Source organism: Calonectris borealis, chromosome 1 (assembly GCF_964195595.1).
Source record: "Calonectris borealis chromosome 1, bCalBor7.hap1.2, whole genome shotgun sequence".
In the NCBI taxonomy this organism is placed as follows: Eukaryota; Metazoa; Chordata; class Aves; order Procellariiformes; family Procellariidae; genus Calonectris; species Calonectris borealis.
The window spans coordinates 27,819,848-27,845,286 of record NC_134312.1 but is presented as its reverse complement, the minus strand read 5'-3'; the positions used below and the strand labels follow the sequence as shown (position 1 = coordinate 27,845,286).

At 34.8% G+C, this 25,439-nt stretch overlaps 1 protein-coding gene across 1 annotated transcript in view; it reads right to left on the bottom strand.

Moving 5' to 3' along the window:
- CTTNBP2 (cortactin binding protein 2) overlaps positions 1-25,439 on the bottom strand; it is an 89,535-nt gene that overhangs the window by 52,052 nt on the left and 12,044 nt on the right. Inside the window, exons 2-3 of the mRNA XM_075147152.1 lie at positions 25,043-25,150; positions 3,097-3,321 (exon numbers count right to left, since the gene is read on the bottom strand). Of these exons, the coding sequence (XP_075003253.1) occupies positions 3,097-3,321; positions 25,043-25,150 (333 nt within the window). The remainder of the gene's footprint in view (positions 1-3,096; positions 3,322-25,042; positions 25,151-25,439) is intronic.

Below are 25,439 nucleotides of genomic sequence, written 5' to 3'. Positions count from 1 at the left end.
TCCTCCATTTTGCTTTCAGACGAGGGACTGGTCCTATAAATTAACTGTTGTGAAATTATATTAACTTTCAAATAATTACAAGCATATTTTAACATATAACATAACTGGGATGAAAGCAGCTTACTATACTATTATAGTATCTTATTTGTAAGCATTGCATATAAATAAAGAATCCCTTATATATAGAAGTCCTCTATTTGATTTCAAATCGACAAGAACAGCATTAGTTTCTCATTTTACGTTGTCTCCTACGTCTACCTCCCCCGCCCTGCCCTTGTTTTGGCTGCATCATCTTGAATAGGAAAAACCTCTGAATATTTACACTGCATTTTTTCCTTTAGATGACAGCTTTGGAACTAGCTGTAATTATTTATGAGTTTATGAACTAACTATGACCTGATTTTTTGCAAAGTGTACTATATGCATGCATTAAATCATATCAGTAAGGGGTAAAAACGGATACTGAGAAAAATGATAGTGTCCCACAAAGAACTAACCAGCAAAGGCCCTTCAAAGGTGAGAGACAGAGTGCATGTCTTGTGAGAAAAGGTTGAGGGAGCTTGGCTTGCTTAGTCTAATGAAAAAAAGACTGAGGGATGATCTAATAGCAACATACTGCTCCTTTTGCAGGGCCCTTACAATGATGACAGAGTCAAATTCTTCTTGGTAGTGGCAGGTGTTAACAAAAGGTTAATGTGAGAAAGAGGTTCAGTCTTGGAAAAAAGTTCTTCACAAGGATAGTAGCGCAGAAAGGCTGCAGTATTGCCATTCCTGGGGGTTTTCAAGACTCAGCTAGACAAGTTCACAGATGTACTGCTGGTGATAATCTGCTTTAAGCACAAGGTTAGACTAAATCACATCAACGGGCCTCTTCCAAGCAACATGTCTGTCTTTCTTTGAGCATGCATCCCAATACTAACTTCTCTGCAAACACTTGACAAATCAAGAACTGTCATTTTGATTATCTGATTTTGAGTTCCCAGGAAACCTCAAAATTAATTACGATAGTAGCTCCAGGAAAAGAGATGGAAGAGGATGGAGACTTAACACAAAGCAGATGACATCTGGGGAATAGGTGTTTGGTACATGGCAAGCCTATGACTGACAGTCATTTGTGCACCTCTTTCATTTTTCTACATTCTGCCACATTGTTATGACTTGCTTTTTATGATCAAATAAAAAATTTACTCAAAAAATACTTTTAAGTTCACTATGTTCACAGATAATAAGTCCCCAAGAATAGAAGTTCAGTCTGAGCCTGTTTAAAGTCCAGTAATATTCAGAGAAAATAAACACAGCTGTACACAGACTTCATTACTTAGTATAAGAGTGAGATTGTGAGGCAATTCCAAACACGAAGAAAGAGGCATCACACATTTAGAGAAGGAGGAACACTCTTGGAGGGAGGAGGTGCCGCTGGCTCTGTATTTAAGTCACATTTGTCTAGGCTTAACTTTTTTTTTTCTTACATTGGGTCACCCTACTTTGTCAAACATTTCTAGAAATCCCTCAAAATATATTCACTACCCTCTTCCTCAGAGGGAAGAAAATGTGGAACTAAGGGAAGGTAAAACACTGAATGAATGGTTTGTGAATGAACGGAGATGGTTGAGAGATATGTCACCTGTTGCCACAAACCCAAGAAGTTTAAGAGGGTGCTCTGTCCAAATAGCATTGGCTATTAATTGGCTACTAATTGGCTTTAAAAGAGGAAGACGTAAGTGCTGTAGAAAGTCATACACACAGCTGCTCAACACCATGCAGTTTGTTTTCAAATCCTGTGTTATTTACATTTCCTATTTGTCACAAGGAGTAAAAACATTAGAATTGTAATGACACACTTTCAAAGCAACACACATTTTTTCGAGTGTAGTGCTTTAACGTTTAGCTTAAAAGTTACAGACTTCAGAATTGAGTGTAATAGAGGTTTAGGTACTTCTCAAGGTAAGAATCAAACTGCAAAATAAATTAAGATCAAACTACTTAAAATTAAGATTTAAGGAAAAAAACCTCATGTATTCTTATAGGAAACAAAAGACAAGAGCATCCTTTCCTATACATGCAGACTTATAGATATAGACTTTGGTAATAAATCTGGGCCAAAAAAAGGACAAAAATGGAATTATCAATACCCTGCCTTTGAGACATATTCTCAATATGTAAGCCCTTCTTACATGCATTTGCTGATTTAATACAAGCATGTATTTCCAGCATGCTTCCAGTACTTTTGTGTGCATATTATTTCCCAAAGAGAAATTACTACCAAAGAGCAATTTTTAAAATCAATTTTATGTCAACTGTCTTAGCATTGTCTGGTGTTTTTTTTTAAACACCAATATAAAACTGTCACCAAAAAGCTATTTCACAGCTGCTGAAGACATTCTATCCATCTTATACCCAGTGAGGATGGGTAGCAAGCATTTCTTTTCTAACTATTCAAAAATACCTGGTCTAGATTAGTCTATTATATTTCTGTTCCCCTCCTTCCTCTCAGAAACCCCTCCCCAACATATGCATTTTTACATATTAGTGAAAATATGTGCAACCCACCAACCATTCACTTTCAAGATGACATTGTTTTATCTTCAATATGAGATTTTTTTGCAATATACTTGTTCCAAAATAATTTTCTCTTTACAGCAAATATTCTAAATATGCAAAAAAGTATTTTTTAGAGTTATAGTTTATTTTTATTGATTTATGAAACAGAGCCACCTAATATAAAATGCAAATAAATTATTTATTTTATGCTATGTAGGTTAGAACAAAAATAACAGTAGCTCCTCTAGGCTTCAATGGTGTTGGTTTAAAAATATATTGCGATGATGCTTTCTCAGCTCATGCTGAGCTATCCATTTATACACTGCATCGACTTGTACCATTTATATTTAATTTATTCCATAAGTAGAGCTAAATTCACGGAACAAATGAGGTGTGCACACAAAATATCACCAGAAAATCAGCACCTTTCTATATATATGATAACATTTTAACACTCGTAATGATAATCATGTTAGACAAAGATGCAAATTAAAAAAGTGGCATGAAAGAACAAATCAGGAGAGGGAAAAGGAAAAAAAGTTGGTAGCAGGATACCTTCTTTTGCCTGTTTTCAGCAGCAGCCAACTGAGCTGACATTCTTTCTTGCATTTTCCTGCAGTGAGCCATAACAGCTTCTAAAATGGACAGAGGGTTCATGCATATTGGCTTCTTTTCTTTATCACCAGCACCTGCCTCAAAGTCTCTCTGAAGAGCCAGAAATGGGTCACTCAGATTAAATCGTCCATATCGCTCCTGGATAAAAACGTCTTTGCGCCGGGCCTAACAGAAAAAACCAAATAGACAAAGAAATAAAACTGAATGCATTCTTTAGAGTACATCCACACATAGAAGAGACCTAAACCACAGGGAAAGTTATGTTATTTATTTATGTTTTTAAAATATTTTCTTTAGGTATTTGTTTACAATCTCTAAAAGAAAGAGTCAGATATGTTGCACACAGATTTCATTATAGTCACTACATAAAAAAACCCTTCCCCTTCTCAATTCAATACAGAAATATCAATTTGGAGCAGTTTCAGAAGTATCACAAAAATAACATCTTGTAAATTGGCTGATACACAGAGAGGAAAGGGAACAAAAACATTCTAAAATAAAGTATTCTATTTCTGTGTATTAAAATAATGCTAGTAAAAGATATGAAAACATATTTTGTGAATTTACTACAGTACCAAAATAAGTATTTTTCAAATAAAAAAATTGACGGCATGTTTACATATACAGAGATTTTCATAAGTAATAGCAGACAAGCAAAAAGCAAAAATACCACCAAGGCTTTTCTGAAATTAAGACACTTCTCATATCTCCGTTCAGGAAGACCTTCATGATCATATGTTTCTCCATACCATTATTTTAAAACATAATTGTATTTCCAAACTACAGTATAATAGTTTATTGTCATAACAAAAAATATTACACAATAAAGATCAGAGGTAGTTTTGCCTGACAAATTTTTGGTTCTTCAGCCCAACATGAAAAAAAGATCAGTTTCAGAGAAGGTATTTTTATACGTTTAATACACAGGAAGGCCACAGGTGAGTACTGACTTCTAACAGTCTTCATAGAAAATATTGTTCCGAAATCTCAGGCTTAAGACCCATCTAATTTGTGGGGGGAAAAGAAAAGCAAACTAAACCAACCCAACCAGCCAAAAAAAAACCCCACCAAAAAAACCCACCAGAAAGATCCAATGATTTCTAAAATTTTGTTGTGGTGTTTTTGTGCTTGCACATATAACAGAAAGCAGAAAGAAGAAAGCCAAACTATTATAGCACAAATTTTGGAAGAAAATCAAGGCTTGTGACCTTAAAAATTAAAACAGTCACCAGGGCAGCTCTTTAAAGAATTATGTCTCAAAAAATCAGAAAAAAAAAAAAAACACAGTGCAGAGAAACACCATCAGAAAGAGGAATCCCTCCAAAAATAGATAAAACATTTATCTGTGATTTGGTGCAAATGCAGTTTTGAGGAATAAGCAAAAAAGAGGAAGAAGAATAATAAGAAGTTTTGAACAATAAGCAAAAAAGAGGAAGCCAGTTCTGAGATACAGAGGAGGAACAGGCCTAATGGTAACCAAATGGGCTAGTAGATCATTTGGAAAGCTTGAAGTTAAAATTGTGACATATGAAAAAGTCATAAAAGGTAACACACATTTCAGGGCATGAGAAACCAAAGAAGAACATAAGAACTATGTTATAAAAACTCTCCAGGGAGTAACTACAAATAACATACCTTAGTGAATGCCCAACTTTTCCCTATATACTGTCTACAAAATTGAAATGTTGTGGGAAATTAAAAGGTAAAAGAGAATTTGACTGCAACAGAAATTAGTGTGCCTACATATTCTGAGGCTTGAGATACTTTTAGTCTATTTTGAAATTTGATAGTATAAATAGAACTTGAAAATATTTATTAAAAAAACAGGCCTTTGGGGCATAACTTCAGAAAAATCTTACAGAGTTCATTCAGACCTAAAGTCTAGCTAGGCTTACAAACTCAGGTAGTGATTGGTTGAAGAGACAAAAATAAGCTGATAGAATCTAGTTAATTTTTATAAATTGCCTTGCAAATAACCCCCAATTAGTCTAATCTTTGAATCCTTTAATTTTTAACTTAGATTTTAAAATAAAATAAAATAAAATAAAATAATAAAATAAAATAAAATAGCTAGTTCCAAAGTTAATATTACAAAGCCAGGTATGAAGGGGCTATATTTGTAGCTCCTGGCTCTATATACTGAAGTTACAGGACAGTATGCAGCTTAGGAATTCAACCTTCATGTAAAGGAAACAATCAAAACCGAAATCCTGACCCTAAATGGAAATTAAAGTGCTAAGCAGCCAAACGAGATGACAAACCCAAGCAGATTAAGAATTTAAATGGAGATGGAGGCACAATCCATATATAAATTATCAGCAGTGTAAAAGCCACTTAGTTTATATAAAGAAAGCGAGCCATCAAAGTAAAGGAAAAAACACTGATGTAGCAGCTCAGCTGTAAATAAAAAAAAGACCGCCAGAGCCTCCATCCTTGAATCCAGAGACCAACAGCAAAAAGAGAAGCCAAGCAGATTAACTGATCTCAGAGGCAAAGGCAACCACTCATGCCTTTAAGGAGGCACAGCTAGACAACCAGTGAAATAATGTGTATTTTCTAGTTTTTTTCTATGACCCATGACTAGCTGTCCTCTTGGCACATACTGTATGTATGCAATATGAATGTATTCTTTCAAATGTTCTCTAACATGCATAGCAATTAACAGAGCAAGCAAGGCAAAGGCTCGCTGTGCACCTGCCAAAATAGTAACAGGACTGGGTGTTCGGATTCATTAACTGAGGAAAAGATGAAACTATATAAAAGGGATGAGCTCCATCTGAATGAAAATCAAAACAATCTGCTGGCATTAAGAATTAAAGTGGCACCAGGAAAATCTGAAAGCTAAAGACTGTGGAAAAACCAATAGGTCTCAAACAGCCAATGGTTTGGGATGACAGACCCTGTAGGGCTGAAGCCGTAACTGCATACCCTAAAGCACAGGGTAAAACAGACTGGCGACTCTCAAACCATAAACAGCAAAGTCATCTCAGGATGCTTCCAACTCAAAAGGGAACTGAATGCAAAATATTAAAACAAATGTTTCCATGTTCTATACAAGGACTAAAAATATAAAATAAAATGATGGGATGAGGATGCATGATTTCAAATGAAGATACCAGAATAAAAGATAAAGCAGAAGCTTGGTAGAAGGGAATCAGAAGTAGTTCCCTAAAACTTAGGCATGAAGTGACAGGAAGACAAGCTAGACTTGGGTTTTTTACATGATTCCTCCAGCCCCTAAATAATACTTCTGTCCCTTTGCACTTCACTAAAGTACATCAGATGGGAGAAACAGAAATACTAGAATCAGAAAATTTTCTCTCTTAATCATCTTTCAGCACTGAATTTCAAGTCATAAGAACTAATAGCAATATCAAGATATCTATCTGTCTTTTATGGCACTTATTAGCTGGGGAATGTACAGTCTAATGTCATACGGGTTATTAATCCTTTAAAATTGTCTCTGCATAATTTGGTGGCTGTGCTAAAACAGCATTAGCAGTGTCTCATATGAACTTCAATTGCACAGCAATATATACAGAAAATAACATTTAAAATGTTGATTTGTGAATAATTAACTGAATGCATTTTCAAACAGAAAATTTTCAAAAACAGACAGAATATGCACCCACTATAGGAGGTAATCAGGATTGCTGCACTGTGAAAGATGCTGTATGAATTTATAAACTGTCAGCTTTATTTTTCTGTAGATACCCATTTGCACAGCAACTAGCCTTTTAATGGAAGGACTGAGATTGGAAGTATTTAAAGGTATAAAAAGATGTCCATGGGAAACGATACTTTTTGCAGCCTATGCCAGTGGTACACAAAATTATGACTTAAGCCTTAAGCTAAATCCTCCAACAGGTAACTGCTAATGAAAACTGACAGTAAGCACACACAAATCAAGACAAAATAGCTAAAAAACAAAGAAAAAAACCCTTTAAATAGATAATTCATGAAATTCACTACTGTGATAGAGTAAAAGCTTAAACTTATTTACAAAAGCTTTTTAATTCAGTCCAATAAGAACATCACATTTATACAGAGTTTTTAAATCCTTACACAGGATCTAAAACATTAAACAAGGAGACTAAAACAAGAGTGCAACTACTACTTAAAAAGAACAAAACCCCAAAGTTTCTTTATGGACAGGCTGGTCTATAGCATTATGTTAGATCAAGGATGGACTACAAGTTTATACTAAAAAAAATACAGTAGAACTGAAAAACATCTTCAGAGCGGAGTGAAAGATGTTTAAAAGATACAACATGGCTTCTCTTCAAGGAATAAGTAAGTAGAAATAGGACTTTTCAGTGTGAAACAGAGACAACCAGGGAGAAACATGCTAGCGGTCTGCACACTGCCGGGACAAGTAGCAATCGTCCCATGATCTAATGAGGGAAATTTGAGTTGGACACAAATTCCTCTTGCTGAGAGCAGATAAGCACTGGAACGTGTTGCCCAGGGAAAACATATAAGCTCTGTCATTGGGAGATTTCCAAAACTAGATTGGATAAGGCCATCAGCAACCCAATCCATGTTTGACGTTAGCACTGCTTTAAGCAAAAGATTGGACTGAATGATCTCTCGAGGTGCCTTCCAACCTAAATTACTCTATGATTAGTGATTTCTTCTAGGACTGTTATTTTTTATCTTTTCGATGTTAGCAATCTTCTCATGTAACAAATGACAGAAATGAGCTCTCAGAGGAAGGAAAAACAACCAAATAGTTATTGGTGGAACAAGTCTTACGTCTTGCTTCAGATCATGAAAATACTTTTTATGACTTAGAAAACAGAACATTTAATCTGTGATATTTTCAAAAATAAAAAATCACTACTGAACAATCCTAGGGATTACGCAGCGGTGCGACACAAGGGGAAAGTTTACTCTCAAGTTTTCTCTCCTAGGTCTGCAGCCAAAAAGAATCTGGAGGATCAGGCTGTGAGATAAACTGCTTCTTTTATTACTTTCTCAGGGAGCCTGTCTCCTACCACATACAGCAAGACACCTCATTCATCCCTGCACCAACTTTTTTCACACTATTCAAGTCACCTCTATGCATCTATCTGCCAGCTCCCTTCTGGACACTTCTATCTCTCAAGATGACCCTTTGCAGTCACTGACCCCATTTATCTACTGGCAGATGAAGACTGGCAGCCGGGTGTGCAGGGAGAGGACCAAAAGGACTGGAGGTATCTGGATGATGGGCTGTGGGAAAAGCTGCAAATCCAGTATAAGAACTGGCCTGCAGTCACTTGTTTCTTATGTTCCACTTTAGAAGAAAAATAAAAATCTATTTTCAGTGACCAAACTTAGAATTATGAAGTCTAATTAGATTTTTTCCCTCTGTTATTGAAACAAGAATGTAAGGGGGTAGGGAGGCCTGCAAATAGTATCCATCTTACTGTGGACTTGAAGCGAAAAGCATAAAAAAAGCAAGGAAAAACAAATACTGCCAATTAATACATAAGTAAGAAATAAGCCCAATAATGAAAAATGAAAAATTAATCACATAATATAAGTTATATTGTCAGTTTTCTTTCGGTAATAATCTACGTTGATATTAGTTGCACACATTTGCTGAAATGAGTTTTCATAATCAGCTTACATAATCAGTAACAGAATATATAAGCAACAGTATTTTTAAGGTTAATATTGCATTTTTCCCCCCAATGTATCTCAGCGTTTCCTCTTCGTTTACCTGCCAAGTTAAGAGTTCAGCAAGTCCAAGTCTTCTATGCAGCAATTGATGATAAACATCAAAAATAGGACTGCATGTCCTACACTGCTGTGGAACAATGGAACTGAATTAAAGCTGCCCCAGAACCCTTAAACAAAATTTCCTTCCTTTCAAGAGCGTTTGTTCCTCTGATTAATTTCCTTTTCCACATATACTAAAATTGTTTCAACAGATGTTGATAGGTTCATATTAATATTTTCTCTTGACATATGTATTAGAGAGTGGTAAAAAGTTTTCTAAAACTAACCAGCACAGAAAAGGAGGCAGTAAAAGCTTAATTTATGTGTTATGTTAATGACAAAGGAGAGCCCTTCATTCTATATAAAATTGAAAGAGTAATAGGTTTTTTAAAGGAAGAAGGTGGCTGAAAGAGAACATGTTTATAAATCTTATTCAGTAGCATTATACAGTGTCTTGAAATGATTTGCTGGTGCTATTCATTTAAGCAAAAGAGAATTATCAATGAGTATATACTCCTAATAAAAGCAGTACTTTCAGAGATACCGGCAAAATACTGGCGCGGGGTGGGGTGAGGGATATGATGTCTTACTATGATTAATTAAGAATGACTCTTTAAATAATGCTAGCAATATTGTTACACAATAGGGTTTGGGGGCTTTGTTTGTTGGCTTTTTTTGGTTGTTCTTTTTTTAATGCAGATGTAAATGAATATTTTCAAAGTATGATATGAGCTGTTACTTCCATATAAAGTTTTACAGAACAAACTAAAAATGGAAATGTAAACTTCAATGACTGCTGAAGAAATGGTATCCTGCAGCATGATTTCTGTCAATGAACACGATGCTGAATTTCTCCTTACAATCTTAACTACAACCTAAATTCCTTTCTTCAGCACTGTGACAGTGCATATCTATGCAAAGTCTACAAGTAAGTTAGATTTTAATGAACTCAATATCATACGAAAAGTATTTGACCAATATATTCAAACTGTCTGTTTCCATGTTAAGTGTCAAATATCATAAGACAAAAACTTGTGTATACACTTCAAGGATGAAAAAAATGGAAATTCTCTGAAGAGGAATGATGATCATAACAGGCTGCTAGTTCAAAAAGAGCGAAAACAGTAGAAAGAATTGAGAAATAGAATGATGCAATCAGCAAGTTAGACAAAACCAACATACAGGTTGATTGTGCTCTGACAGACGTACATAATTGTTTCATACTATAAAAAATGCTCTTTACAAATGACTGATCAGAATCATGAAAGAATTCAAGTCTTTTGGTAGAGGTACTAATAAAGAAAAGAAAATATACCTTTTTAGGTATATTTAGTAATTTTTAATGTAAGGCGCACATACTCATAAAAAGCATTCAAAAGTATCTTGGAGCAGTGTCTTATAACAGTCATAAGCCATGCAAATATATCAATGAAACTCATTACAGTAGGCTGCATGAAAGTGGAGATATAATCGGTTTTTCTAGAAAAGTTATCCCAAGCTTGAACCATAAAAATAAGAGTAACAACAAAAAGTTGCATTATTCTCTCATTTACAACAACCCATGAAACTTTTCCAAAAATTTGTAATTCGCAGTGTCCCTTTCTCTCAGAATCACATAGTTTTAAATCCAAGCTTTTAAAAAGCATTTTTCAAGGTAAAAAGAAAGTTCTGAATATGACTGTATGTTATTTCACAAGGCTATCTTCAGTAACCTCCATTTAAGAAGTTATGCAAAACCATCATTTTAAGGCATAAAAGGTCAGATCTTACCTAGCAGTCGATAAAGACAACAGCACACCAGATTTTGTCTATCTCAAGCCAAGTATCCAAATATTACAGTGGTTTGCAAAAAGCTGTACAATTTCCTCTTCTCCGCACTAAAAAGCAGATTTAACAAAAGTACCACATGCCTAACAAATAATTGAAATCTCTCTATGTATAGGAGGACAAACATTTAATTAACGCTTGAACAATCCTGACTTACAATATAACAGAAAGAACTGAAGAAGAATTATACAACCAAGGTAATGATCAAGCCTGAATTTCCTTAGGGGTCTGACTCCATAAAAAGAGAATATCGCCCAATAGCACCAGTTTACTATTACCCCAATATTGCTAAGTAGCACAACCTCATTCCCTTTCTCCCTGTTACCTGACAAAAACCTCCATGAAAGAAAAAGGTACAGACAGGACAGACAGACATATGCTTCCAATTATTCATTACTAATTTTCTCCCTTAGAGTAATGAAAATCCACTATTTTGAGGTTGCAGATTTAAAAATGAGGCTATATTACAAATGAGGCTATATTACAAAGCTAAGATCAGTTACTAACAGATCAGTACCATCAAGAAAAAACAATACAGTCAATATAAAATATTCTTCATTTCTTACAGATGTAAAAGGTGAAACTCAGGCCTTGCACTAAGTTTCTAAATGCGGAAGGAGAAAAAGCTCAAGTCATGAAACAACATGTGTTTTTAATTGAGAAGAGCCATCCAGATGTTCTATGTAAAGATGACATTAGACATATTTTATGACAGCTTTGTTCTCTGATGCTTAAACACCTGAAAGTTATAGGCCAATATTTTGTAAGGAAGTATCGCTGTTCAATGCTCTGATTATCTAACCACCCAGACATCTATTTCTGAAAATAACACAGATTTCCATACTGATAATGAGTCTCAATGGATAGAAGAGACTAAGCTTTCTGGTTACTTTAAATAACCATTTGTCATCTAGACTTTTTTGCATGTTCAAATTTATAGTTCAAATTCATGCAAATCAATTCATAATTCTTTGCATGGAAATCTGTCAGCCATTCTCCTGAAGTACTGAAGGAAATCTGACTTCACCTCTAACCAAAAAAGGGCTCTTTAGCCTCCATGCTTAACAGTTAAAAATTTTCTTCAGCTCAGTAACAGAAAAAACATACCAAAAGCGTAAAGAAAAACTTTAACTAAATCAATCTGTGTTTTTCATTTACAGCATTTAGATTTTCATATTTTCAAGCTATCAAAATCTCAGTTAAAATATCATCCCATATTACTTTGTGGCAATTACATGATTACCAAACTTTAATTATTTTAATGGAAAGGTATGCAAATTATGAGTTTACAATGCAATCATCAGGCACAGTCAACATGGGTTCACAAAGGGAAGGTCCTGTTTAACTAATTTAATATCCTTCTATGATAAGGTCACCTGTCTAGTGGATGAAGGGAAGGTGGTAGATGTAGTTTTCTGGATTTTAGCCAGGCTTTTGATACTGTCCCTCACAGCATCCTTCTGGACAAGTTGTCCAACTGTGGGATGAGCGGGTTCACAGTGCGCTGGGTGAAGAACTGGCTGAAGGGCAGAGCTCAAAGGGTTGTAGTGAATGGGACTACATCTGGGTGGCGGCCGGTCACCAGCAGTGTTCCTCAGGGTTCAATTCTAGGGCCAGTTCTGTTCAATATATTTATCAAGAATCTGGATGCAGGAGTTGAATACACCATTAGCAAGTCTGCTGATGATACCAAACTGGGAGGTGCTGTTGACTCTCCTGAGGGACTAGTTGCCTTGCAGAGGGATCTAGATAGATTGGAGCATTGGGCAATGATTAATGGGATGAAATTTAACACTCCAAATGCTGGATTCTGCACCTATGATGGAGTAATGCCAGGCACAAGTATAAACTGGGAGAGCAGTGGCTGGAGAGTTGCCCTGCAGAAAGGGATCTGCTGATCGACAGCAGGCTCAATAGAAGACAGCAGTGTGCCCTGGCAGCCCAGAGGGCAAACCGCATCCTGGGGTGCATCAAACACAGTATAACCAGCCGGTTAAAAGAGATGATTATCCTGCTGTATTCAGCATTGGTGCGGCTTCGCCTGGAGTACTGTGTGCAGTTCTGGGCCCCACAAGTTAAGAAGGATGTGAAGGTCCTTGAATGTGTCCAGAGGAGGGCAACAAAGCTGGTGAAAGGGCTGGCAGGAATGTCCTACGAGGAGCAGCTAAGGACTTCGGGTTTCTCTAGTTTGAAGAACAGGAGGCTGAGGGGCTCTCTCCAGCTTCCTGAGGAGGGGAAGTGGAGAGGAAGGTGCTGAGCTCTTTTCCCTGGTATCCAGAGACAGGATGTGTGCGAATGGTTCAAAGCTGCACCAGGGGAGGTTTAGACTGGACATTAGGAAGCATTTTGTTACCGAGAGGGTGGTCAAATACCAGAACAGGCTTCCTGGAGAGGTGGTCGATGTCCCAAGCCTGTCAGTGTTGAAGAGGCATTTGGACAATGCCCTTAATAACATGCTTTAATTTGGTCAGCCCTGAATTGGTCAGACAGTTGGAATAGAGGATCATTGTAGGACCGTTCCAACTGATACAGCCTATTCTATTAACAGTATAGACTTATTTGAGGTATAGTAAGAGAATTCAATGTTTTCAAATGATTTCCAGTATTCACTGGAAGGTGAATTGTGAGAGTAATATGTATTACCTCCAAGAAGAATTTTATACCCCTAGTGAAGAAGTTGAACTAACAAATAGATATAACCAAATAAATTTGATTTCTAAAATGGAACATTTTAAAGTAAAAACAACACTCATCCGCATTGTACGTTTTGGATTTTATGCCTTTTATTAAAACTTCAAAGTCATTTTTCAACTAGTACTCTCTTTACAGATACCATTACTTAAAAGTTAGAATTTTAAAATTGTCATATAACAGCTTATATTTCCACAATATCTAGCTAAAATTTTACTCTGCTATTTCAGAGAGAACTCAGTATAATCACTGTTGCTCTATTTTCTCAAATTTTCCATTTAATCCTACAAATGGAACGCTAGCTTTTACAAGAGACCTAGTGCTAAGTACTTTTAGTACACTGCCAGAGCTTCTAAGACAGATGCCTCCCTCTGGGAGAACTGCAGGTGGAAAGACCCATCCACCAGTCAGAACAGCATCAAAATGGAGTGGGAGGGAGAAAAGCATGGGAACACATAAACGCAAGCATAACAAAAGTAATTGCTGCTATGTGAGTATTTTCACAAGTGTTGAATTTGAAAAGGACCCCAATCAAATCTTTTACCTTATTCATAATTTTTTTTATAAATTACTATCATAATTTATTTGGAAGGACCAAGAACAAACCTTATACATTTTTTCTTCAGCAACAGTAACATGAAGAGACACACTAACAAAAGAAAAATGTGTTATGATATCAGTTGCACTTTAGTGTTACCATCAACAAAATTAACTGTACCACTTATTGGCATAGAGGAAATATCCTGTGTACGTTCCCTTAACTAAAAATGGAAAATTTCAGTTAACATAATAATACAGATAGGATGACCCAGTTACATTTCTCATTGTCAGCAACGTGAGTAATGGCAAACAGATCAAACGTTTTAAATAAGTCACTCTAACAATGAAGTCACAGCTGCATTATTCATAAAGATCACAGAAACTGAGAAACAGTTACATCAACATGATGTCGGAATTTTTTATTATTATTTTTACAAATGGTGTGTGTATTTCTACTCACTAGTTTATGTTGGATTATGCAGAAAGATCAAACGAGGGTAGGAGGAATCAAGTGGGAGAGGCAATGCAATTATCCAAATAAGAAACCAGCAGAATATTTTCAGCTAAATTAGTAGTTACATGCCTGGCAACAATGAAAATATTCAGATCTTATGTGAAAAACAAAAAGAGACTATTATCAGTTTAACAGTCATTGCTGGAAAGGACAGACTGAAAAGGATGTTTGCAATGCAAGGCCATAGAGTTTTCATACTAGAAAACTTTTCATAGTTTCATACTTGTGGTCTCCAATTTTAGGAGAGCCTGGAATAGGGGTATTTACCCAAGTAGTGAAGTTTAAGCTTAGTAAAACAACACATATACAGGATTTTTTTAATATGGTTCACCAAAAGTCTTGCTTTGCTCAGTGATTAATGTCTCCCTTTGGCAAATAGCAAATAACTACCACAAGAAGTGATGTAACAGTACTGAAAACTTATTTTGTCAGTAGCTTCTGGAAGAGGCCTTCATATGTGTCAAAATACCAGGATCCCTCAGATCAACAAAGTTAATCAGCCCAGGGAGTGCTGCTGCTGCTGCTGCTACATCCCCAATATCTATTGGAAAAAGTGAGACTTGGTTCCATTCATAATGAAGTACAAGAAATAAAGGTGTTTCTTAAAGGAAAACCCAAATACAGTTCACTTGATACCTTTCATCATGAAAAGAAAAGTATTTATTTTTAGTTATCCACGCTTACAGAACTATTACTACAAAAAACACTGAATATAAGAAAAGTAAATACTTTCACAGCCATCTGAAATGATCTTTTAAATAAGATACTATATATAAAGCCAACTCACCAATACTATAAACAGTATTTCCAAGTTATTACAACATGGACTCTGGCAGTATCAAGGATAAGGTATAAGACTGTCCTTTAATTTCACAACATTTCCTGAAGTACAGTGTTAGGTTTTGCTGTCTTAAGCAGGCTTGGTCATTTTGTTGTCATGCAACAAAAGCTATTTTCTTACATTGTAACCAGTCGTGCAATTCTCAAAAATTGAGATGCACACACATATTTACTGGAATAGTATTAGTTTCTTGGCAATTGTTTGGCAATAAAGCAGTGTATCAAAACATGTCAAGTAATTTTATAAAAATAAATTTAGCTGACATAATATAAACAAAAAAAAAATACAATATATAAACCATGATCGAGTTGGAGAAAAAAATAATCAAAATTTGAACATTCTTTAAGGTTGTGTCTAACAACACTTTTTCAATTAGGTGAACAAAGAACATGCTGCAGTACTTTAAAACTTTAAACCACAGATAAAGAAATCATTCCAAACTAAGCACTGAAAAATCATTTCATCTACTAACCTGTCTGAGGTTTATTCATATTTCATAGTTTCCTTGCAATCAATTTTAAATAGCTTGCAATAGTGAAATAATACTTTTTGACAGCCACATTCAGAAAATTACAATAAACTAATATTAAGAAAGTAATCAGAACCAGAATCATTGGACAAGTAAAGACAAATATTTAAGAGCAGAGAAAATGCATATGCAACCATAATTAAAGTCAATAAATCAAAAGTAGTGATCAGATGAGCAAGGACACAAACTGCAGATCATTACCTCCCAAAAATTTAGTAAAAATTAATTTTTTGCAAAGAAATTGCAACGTGCAAAAATGACAATGCAAACAAGGCATTATCTGACTTCTACTTCATGGTTCACTTCTGCCACAAAGGCCAACAACTGCCATCATACTGTCTACAACAATAACCTTCTGTTACATACAGTTTAACATCTTCTGCTCCTCCTCCTATCTAATCACCATTTTTCAAAGACACCTGCTACAAAACAGGCTGTCTTACTGGCTGCCAGAAATCTATAAAGCCGCCTTCTGTGTGCTCTTAGCTCCATTCTTTAGTATGAGAGCGCCATGAGATTCATATGTAAAAGTTCAGATTTGCATTTTAAATTCACAACAACTTAGCACAATTACTGCAGGTAAGGGTCTTCATAATTTATAGGTGGTATAGCTTCGTTTGACAGATTACACTTAATATACATGTAATTTTTCTACCTATCGGTCAATTTGAGAACAACTAAACTATATGGATTCATTCCCTTTTTTGTGATAGCTTCCAGGTTTCTTTCCCTCTAACCCCAAAGTTCATTCTAGAAGTACTATGTCTTACAGTACAATTCTTGTTGACTTTGTGCAGTAGTTTGAGATAAAAACTTTATCCATACACAATTGACAATTATGGTGTTGGTAATAATTCTATTTTAACATGTAACTTACAGAGTACAGGCAAAACCAAGTATCACCCCCTGACAAGATGCAGAAGACAATAAATAACATAAAAAGGGCATGAAAACTCTAACTGATAAATCAAATTTTCTAAACTAAAATCTCAACCCGCAGTAGGCAAAAGTCTACCTTGGCCAAGTGAAGGAAGCTCTTTTGCTAGACAGAACTCACTGGGAAGCAGACAGGTCAAATTAGGCAAGTATAGCTTGCGAGTATCTACAGCTCTCCTTCCAAATACTTTACTTAATATTTACCTGAATTTTTTTTTCAAGGAACAGCTAATTCATTACTGAAAATGCAGAGCCAGGCATGAAAGACTCCACATTTTGTATAATTATTCCAGTATCATTCTCGATTACCCACCAAAAACCTAACGTTACGTAGTATACTGTTATGACAAACTATGATACACTCAGGTTGTTGGTTTTTTTTTTTTAATATTGTTTGATCTTCACATACACTTAAGGAATTGCAAAAGTGGTACAGAAATACGTACACGTGACAGTTATCATCAAAATAGTTCATGTTTTCAATGAGATTAAAATAAAACTATATTGTTCAGTGCTTAATCATTGTCAGCCAAAATTGAAAGACAAGTTTACTAACAATAGCCTTCCACAATGCACAGATCAGGACTTGAAATCAAACTAGCTTGAGCAGAAAATGTGTTCTGCCCTTTGGGGAGAAAGAGACTCCAGAAGAACATTTTACAATGACCCATCTGGCAATTTCACAAACAAGATCCATCTGTCTTAAATTTAAGAATGATCATAATGGTAGAAAACATTTGGGAATTTCTGGTTTTCGAAAGTGAACATGGGGATATAAAGTTAATTATTTTTAAATCTAGACCAAATCAACTCATATTTCTTACTATATTTACACAAATAACTCTGGAAAAGGGCATTTATAGATATACAATGATTATTTCAACATTAGCAGGTAATGCAGCACAACAGGAACAAGTTTGTAGAGCAACACAATCAGTACTGTGAATGTACCTACGCTCTTGCCATCTGGAAGGAGGTGTTACTTAGGACTAGCTCTGCTCTCAGTTCAGTTTACACAGTCTGAGAGTGGTCTGTGAGGCAAATCAAAGCAAAGTTAGGTGGCGACAATGGGGAGAGTTTCTTCAAAAATGTGTTCTTGGTCTGAATGCTAAGGTAGGTTCACTCAAGTAGTTCATTCACACACACACATTACATAGATCCGTAAAAAATGACCTTTATCATAATGAACCCCAACATCTTATAAGCTACCCATATCAGAAGAATTTTCTAATAGAATGTTAGTACAAAGAAACATTTTTTTTGTTGTTCTATAATGCAATACTTTGGAAAACAACGTTCAATTTGATTATATATACTTTTAGAAAAAAATGGAGCAGAGTTTAGAAGTAATGTTGGATTATACCATTATAGCCTTGGAAATTGAGTGTCTTTTCATTGCAGCTAGTTATTTAAGAAATTTCTGAAACAATCCGATCATTTCAAAACAAATGATCCTCCTAAAAAGTATAAAAACTTTTTTTTAAGACTTGCTTTAAACTACTGAATTTCTCATGGAATTGAATACTGATATCCTAGTAGTTCTAAAATGATTAAGAGAAGGGTTGGAACCTGAAAACTGGCATTCAACATACTATGCATTATCTATTTCAAAGAAACATTGTGTAATCTACACGGAGAATTTACACACTATACTTTCTAAAAGCTGTTTATCCTTATTTTAATATCTTGTCTTTTTAGACTGGAAGCTTTTTAAGGTAAAGCTAATAGAATGGGTTATTAAACTTAAATGTGGCTATGAGGTATTATTACATGATGCATTAATTTCTGTCTTTTGACCTACCTATTTCATTACTTTAATATCCACACCTTCATTACAAAATTCAATCACTGGTCTTCAATAACTCACATGCCTTGCTAGGGGCAGTCAGAAACTATCTTATATGGATTTTCTACTCAGACATAATACAGAAAGTATGATTCATTTCCAGCTCTATTGATCAGCCTGCAGGTCTGTCAATGCTTAGATTCAGGGAGATAGACTGTACTTGCAATTCGGGCAGAACTAACTCCCACAGCAGAGATCTTTTTCTTCTCATCTTTTTATAAACTTAGATAGTCTAACTTAAATTCTCTGAGCAGCTAAATTAATGAAGTCTGATTTTCCCTAACTGTATTCTACAGTTCACATGCAGTGCTCAGTAACGGACACCACAAATTTCTGTCCTTCCTTCAATTAAGGTCCTAACAATGTATGACTTTTCTTACCCAGCTGCCTGGTTTTATGACACTACCTATTTCTGAAATGCTTAGCATTTTGTCAGATTTTGCAAAAACTGGCTAAAAGATTCAACAGACATTGGTACAAGCATATACATAGAAGATATGCTTTCCTGCCTTAGGAAGTTATGGTAAAAATTAAATACAGTAGGGCTTTACAACACTGAAGAAACACCTACAACCAAATTTATCTTGCCATTCTCATGCTGTCCTCCTGACCCAGCCACCACATACACAGAATTTATTGATTCGGAGCTCGCTTAAGCTCACTGATATTGTAGTCAATTTTAATTAAACAAAAATGTATCCAGTGTTGGTATTGACAATTCTTTTAGCCATTTTTTTCTTTAGCCAATGTTTTAACCAATTTTTTCATTGGTGATTTTTCCCAACAATCCAAAGAAGTTGTTTTAAATCTATGCAGTGTGGTATATTAAAGGATCTAGTATGATAAGAATTTGCATTTTTTTGTTCACACTAATTAATGCATACCATAGAAGCAAGAATAATACAAATTTTCATTTTACCATTCACCACCTAATGAAATTTACATAGGCAAATAAAATCATTAAAAAAAAATCCCAACTAAGTTGGACTTTAAAATTTTAGATGAAAAATAACCTAGTAATGATTTAACTTTATGAGAGAATCACCACAAAAAGCAGCATTTAATATTTGTAATTTCATGCTTGACAGCTAATACTAGCACTTCAATTCATCATATGAGGGTCAATGCACTTTAAAAAGTCCTCTAGAAAGGCAGATACAGCAACCACTTTATGGCCAGAGGAAAAAAAACAGCAAATGAATGCTGTATTTGAGGTCACAGTTGTGGGAGGCCAGACCTGTGCTTTGATTACGTGGCCACATTACCTCCACATTAGGAATATATTATCCCCTTATTACAGGCAGACAGTTTATTTGGATAATTGAGACAGATAGAGGCAGCAGCTATAGTTAAGTCTTCCTCCTTTTTTAACTATATGCATTCCCAATAGTGATTAAACAGCATGTTATTTCTCATTAATGAAATAAAGTCAATGATTTAAATGTTAATGTGAATTTAACTTTAATTGTTGTGCAACCCTGATCATGGAGCTACTAAAATAAATTACAGATTCAAAAAGAACCATCTTAAGTCATTTGTTGTAGTACTTATACAAAATCAGAGTGCTAATGAGAAAGATTTACACAAAGATCACCTCCTTTGAGGTGAATTATGATGCTGCCCTCCACAGCAAATTAACTGTTCATTTGGAGAATAAATCTGGAAATTTGAACCTAAGCGTGACAAAAGTCTGCTCTTCCAAGACCGTTAGTCCTCACAGGGCTGAACTTGTCCAGAACTTAAATTGCTCTGGTTGGTAATTACTGTAATTTTTTCAAATCTGAATTTCTCCAACTTCCAAATTCCAGACAGCCAATGTTCCCCAAAAAAGAAATAGTGTTCAAATAGAGATTAATTCAGCAAAATACTGTGAGTTCTGTATTGTACAAATCAGAGTATACTATAACAAATTTATACATATGCTAAGGGCAAAAAACCCCTCAGCTTTCTCTGTTTATATCAAAGCACCAAACTACTACTTATACAGCAATAGTAGGAGACATTGACCCAGTTAGACAAAGTTTCAATTGCTGAAGCAGGAAGCAATAGCCCTTCTTTAGAAATAGGAATGCTATGTGTCTTTATGTATCTGCAGTTGTGCGTACTATAAAGGAACAACAATATATTGTGAAAATGTGGAAGTATACAGATGTCATCTGCATATTTCTTACGAATGCAGTCTGGATTTTGTTTCTGTTTCAAAAGCAGACTTCAAGGTATCAAAACTTCATATAAAATACAATGGAAACTCTACAATACCTTATGCACAAAGATGCAATAAAAAGAGTTAATTATTCTATGTGACACCTTGGGTTTGATTCTCTCTAATTTATCATGTGGCACAAATTCAACTACCTTAATAAAAATCTACCACATCAACCCTATTAACTTCACTAACTAAACTTATCTTCCCCCCCCTTCCCCCCCACCTCCGCCACCTGGGATGACTAGTTAATTTAACAAGATTTCTTCCCATAATCCCAAACTACCGGCCTTTCTCACTTTTAATTTTTATTTTTTTATTTACACAGAACAGACTGAATGGGCACTCTGCACTGGAACAACATCCAGTGGACAGATTTAAAATTCCCTAGTTCAATCTTTTCAAAGCAGAGTAACAAACTCTGAAGCCTTTCGTCTTTATTTTCATTGGACTGCATCTTTTTGAAACTAGGCTTTAAATAAGCAGAAAAAGTTGTGCAAAATCTTAAAAGTGCTAAATGAGGAGTTAGTAGCCATCTTCTCTGATGGCTACTAGTAACAAGAGAAATTAAACTGAAAGTCATAAAATACAAATCCATTTTATGATACAATGAATACATTGTAAAAGAACAGCCAGAAGGCAAGCATCTGAAGACAATACAACCCTGAAATCCAAGGGCATTGTCTCCCTGTTAGAAAAGCAATATTACAACAGTACTAACTGATACAGAGTATCATTCTGGAGTTTAGTTTCTTTCACTGACACGTCAAACTGTGCATAATTTTACAGCTATTTTTAAAATAAGAGAACAAAAAAAAACCCCAGAAGTCACAAAACCACAACACATTCAAAAGATTATTATTTTAGATTTCTATGAGCTATTAAGTAGTATATTTTGCTCCATATATAGGACTGAGGCTCAATCCACAAAAACAAAGAGGTCAGAAATGTTTTGTGCTTAATCCATCAGAACCCACGCAGGCGAATTACACTTTTACAGTATATCAAGAAGCATTAAACTGTAATCCTGAAAAGCAAATTTCTAAAATAAGTGAAAAGAATTAATTTAAAACAAGATTTTAAAAGTGATTTAATACATAATACATATACACACATATATACACACACACACACACACAAAACATGGCATAGAAAAAAACCCAAAACCAGTAAGGCTCAAATTCCAACTCCATATTTTATCCAAAAATACTGTTCCTGCTCCCTAGTTCTTACCCCTTAACTTTCTGTCAGAAATCCCCGTTCCATTCCACCAGGGAATACTGTGGATAAGGTGTGGATTGTGATGATATGTCATGTATACCAAGAGAAAAAACATTTGGCACTGTGAGAACCATGCTCCTTTAAGAGTCAGCCTGAAAAGAAATCCTACCTATGGATGTTGAAGGTGGGTGTGTTTTTTTACAAAAATGGCTTTATAGACAGAGAAAAATCATTAGGTCTGTCTCAGATCTTCAGTAAAGCACATGATGTGGCTTCACACAAAATTAATGAAGTGGGAAACAAGAGAGGTCAGTGTAAGAATTTATACAATGGGAAGAGGACAGACTAACAGAAATGCATCAAACAGGTCTTGTTAAAATGAGAAACTTCATGCTAGGTGCAGATTAAGAGTAGTACCATGTGAGTCAGTCTTTAATTATATTCAGTGTTATCAGTTCTTTTGTGATCAGTCAAGACTGATTCACTTTAAAGTCAGAACTTTCCAGGAGAGGTATTTTCAATGGATACATAAGTAGTATTTATTGCACAAATTTTACAAATGCTCGGTGAAACCCTGCAAATTAGTGTGGATAAGGGCACACACATTTAGGAATGATGTAGTTAAACTTAAGTGATTATAGAGAAAAATCGGAGATGACAACCACAAGAATGAACAGTTACTTTCTAAGAGAAGATTAAAAGATCCAGTTCTATAGTCTTACAAAAAGACCAAGAACACATAAAACTGCTTAATAAATTTATATACCACAGTGATTGAAAACTGTCAGGAAGATCACTTAAGAGGAAAAGTATCTAGTATATGGCTAGAAATTATCAGGCTCTGACCTACCAGAGAAATTAGGCTTTGAAAGACCCCTGCAGTACTAGTAGGATTAAAAAAACCCCAAACAAACAACAACAACCCAAAAAACTCCCCAAACACACAGTCACAAACTTTCCTAATTTTGAAACAGAGCTTGATCAGCTTTTGAAATAATAACATAAGACTTACATGAAAACCATTTCCTCCTTGCTTTAAGGATACACAAATTATGTATGCCAATTTGTTGAAACAAATCAAAGTACCAAATTTGACACAATTCCAATGGAATTCTCTTGTCATTCTCTTTCATAAAAGACCTATATTTGGCTATCTAGTAGCTTATTTTGTGCACTGCTTGGAGACTTCAGATGCTAATACTGCTGACTTGTGGCTTCCCAAGTAAGAAGCCAGAAGATCAAAAAGTGTCGTATTCCAAGATATCATGCTACAATTCTTCAGCAGGTATAACTTCCAAGTTTTCCAGTATGGTACAGCTAATCAGGCAAGCTGCCTGGAAGATTTGAGTTCCACGTGGATTTTGCTTAGAGGATATTACTGCAAAATACAGGAACTGGAAATTGAGATGCAGGAGAAAAAAAAACAAAAACCAAAACAAAACCAATTTTCAACATTTATATACCTTATGTGAAATGGGGCTATTTTTTATATTGATCTATATTAGTCATCAAAAAACACTGGGACTGCACTATCCTGAATGTTTAATGTTTAGTATCATTAAATGTGTACTGCAATCTTCTTTTTTTTAATTTTTATTTCATTCAATTTCAATACATCCATTATTTGATATGTAGTGTAGTAGCTTGTTCATTAATATGTATTAGAGAAAATTGTCTGAGTATTCTATTTGCATTCCTCCAAAATTAGAAGGGCCAAAAAAAGAGATTCTGGATGTGGTGTGCACATTGTTTCCCCTTTTACAAAACCTTAACTGGCAGTCAGGGAAAATAAAAAGTCCTAGTCCAGGCAAATGAAATGTGAAATTGTAAAACAGCTAGATGAAAAGGCAGTACATTTCAACATATGCATACACCTGAAGGCCAAACATCAAATAACTTCAAAGTGTGGTAATCCCCCAGAAACATATTGCTTCCAGTATCTTACTGTCATTACAAAATGAAAACTGGATAGGTTTATACCTATAAAGTGTTTAGTTATTAATGCAGGTACATCAATGACAGCTACTTTAAAGCTCCATTTGCATCAAGTGATCTGAAGCCATCACAAAACAAATTAAAATTGAATAAAAATGCATTTACAATGGTTACTCTGACATTACAAGTGGAAAATGTTCCCACACTACTTGATAATCATTATACATACTACTAAAAACTAGTATTAGATATATTTTATTACATTGAGGTTTTGCTTTAAAAGACCTTAAAGGGCATAATTTCCCTCTATCCACCTATGAAGCTATAAATATTTTCAAACCATGTAAGGCTGTTTTCCCCCCTAAACCTGCAGTCTGTTTGGCAGATCTGTTAAATTTTATTCTGTTCCAGATCAATTTTAAAGTCATTATGGTAATAAAAATTTATCATTTTTTGATTAAAATACAGTTTTGTTTGTATATTTCCAGTCAACTTTCTAAGTTGCCTTTCAGACTGCAACCTTCTGAAGCAGAAAACCTACCTTCACATGTGCCTAGCACAGCAAAAATCTAATCAAGTACTTGTGAGTGCTGTTAAGAGTATATATCCCATATTTCACCTTTTATTTAAAAAACAAAACAAAACAAAACCAAACCCCACCATAAAAACTTTTCCCTAATGGATACAACTATCCAATTTTGTCCATCTTTCCATCTCACAGAAAATGAATGCATTGAATAGACTAAATGCACAAATGATGAATGGACTGAATTTTCCTTTGAAGTTATTCCTTCCTTTCACAAATAACAGACTCTATAATACAAAAGAATTTAAGGAGGAAGTAATTTTGCAGTTTTCGCACTTATTTCTCTGAAATTTTGTTGGTATTTTATACCAAAATTACATAGAATTACTGAATGGCAACAATTAAACAAGAACATATTTTGTGATTACTGAGATTTAGTCAACCTAAAACTTAAAAATCACAATTTACTCTTCCACTAATAATATTCTATGTACAGTATAAAGGAAGTGGCAAAAGAGAATTAAAAAAAAAAAAACAACAAAAAACAAACCACAACAACCCAGTAACTTACCCGCAAGGCTTCAATTACAAGGTCTCGTGCTTCTAGTTCTCCTTCCATTATACTCAAAAGCATCCGCAATTCTGGCTTGCTCAAGTTATCCACATCAAACTCTCTTTTCTGTAAGAAACAAAACACTGATGAACACACTAACTAACTGACTGCAATAGTTACTGTAGATCTGAAACATAGACAAATCAGCATCCTAATTATGGGTTCCTCAAACATTTGTAACTGTCAAAAGTTGAGGTGGCTTTATTTGTAGTATATAAAGTCAATATTAATAGCAAATAGTCTGATTTTTTTTATTTAAAGTGAAGAATTTAAAAGCCCTCCAGTATGATACTGCTTCAAATCCTATACTGTTGCAAGGAATCGATCCTGCAAAGTCTTGTGAATGATAAGGGTG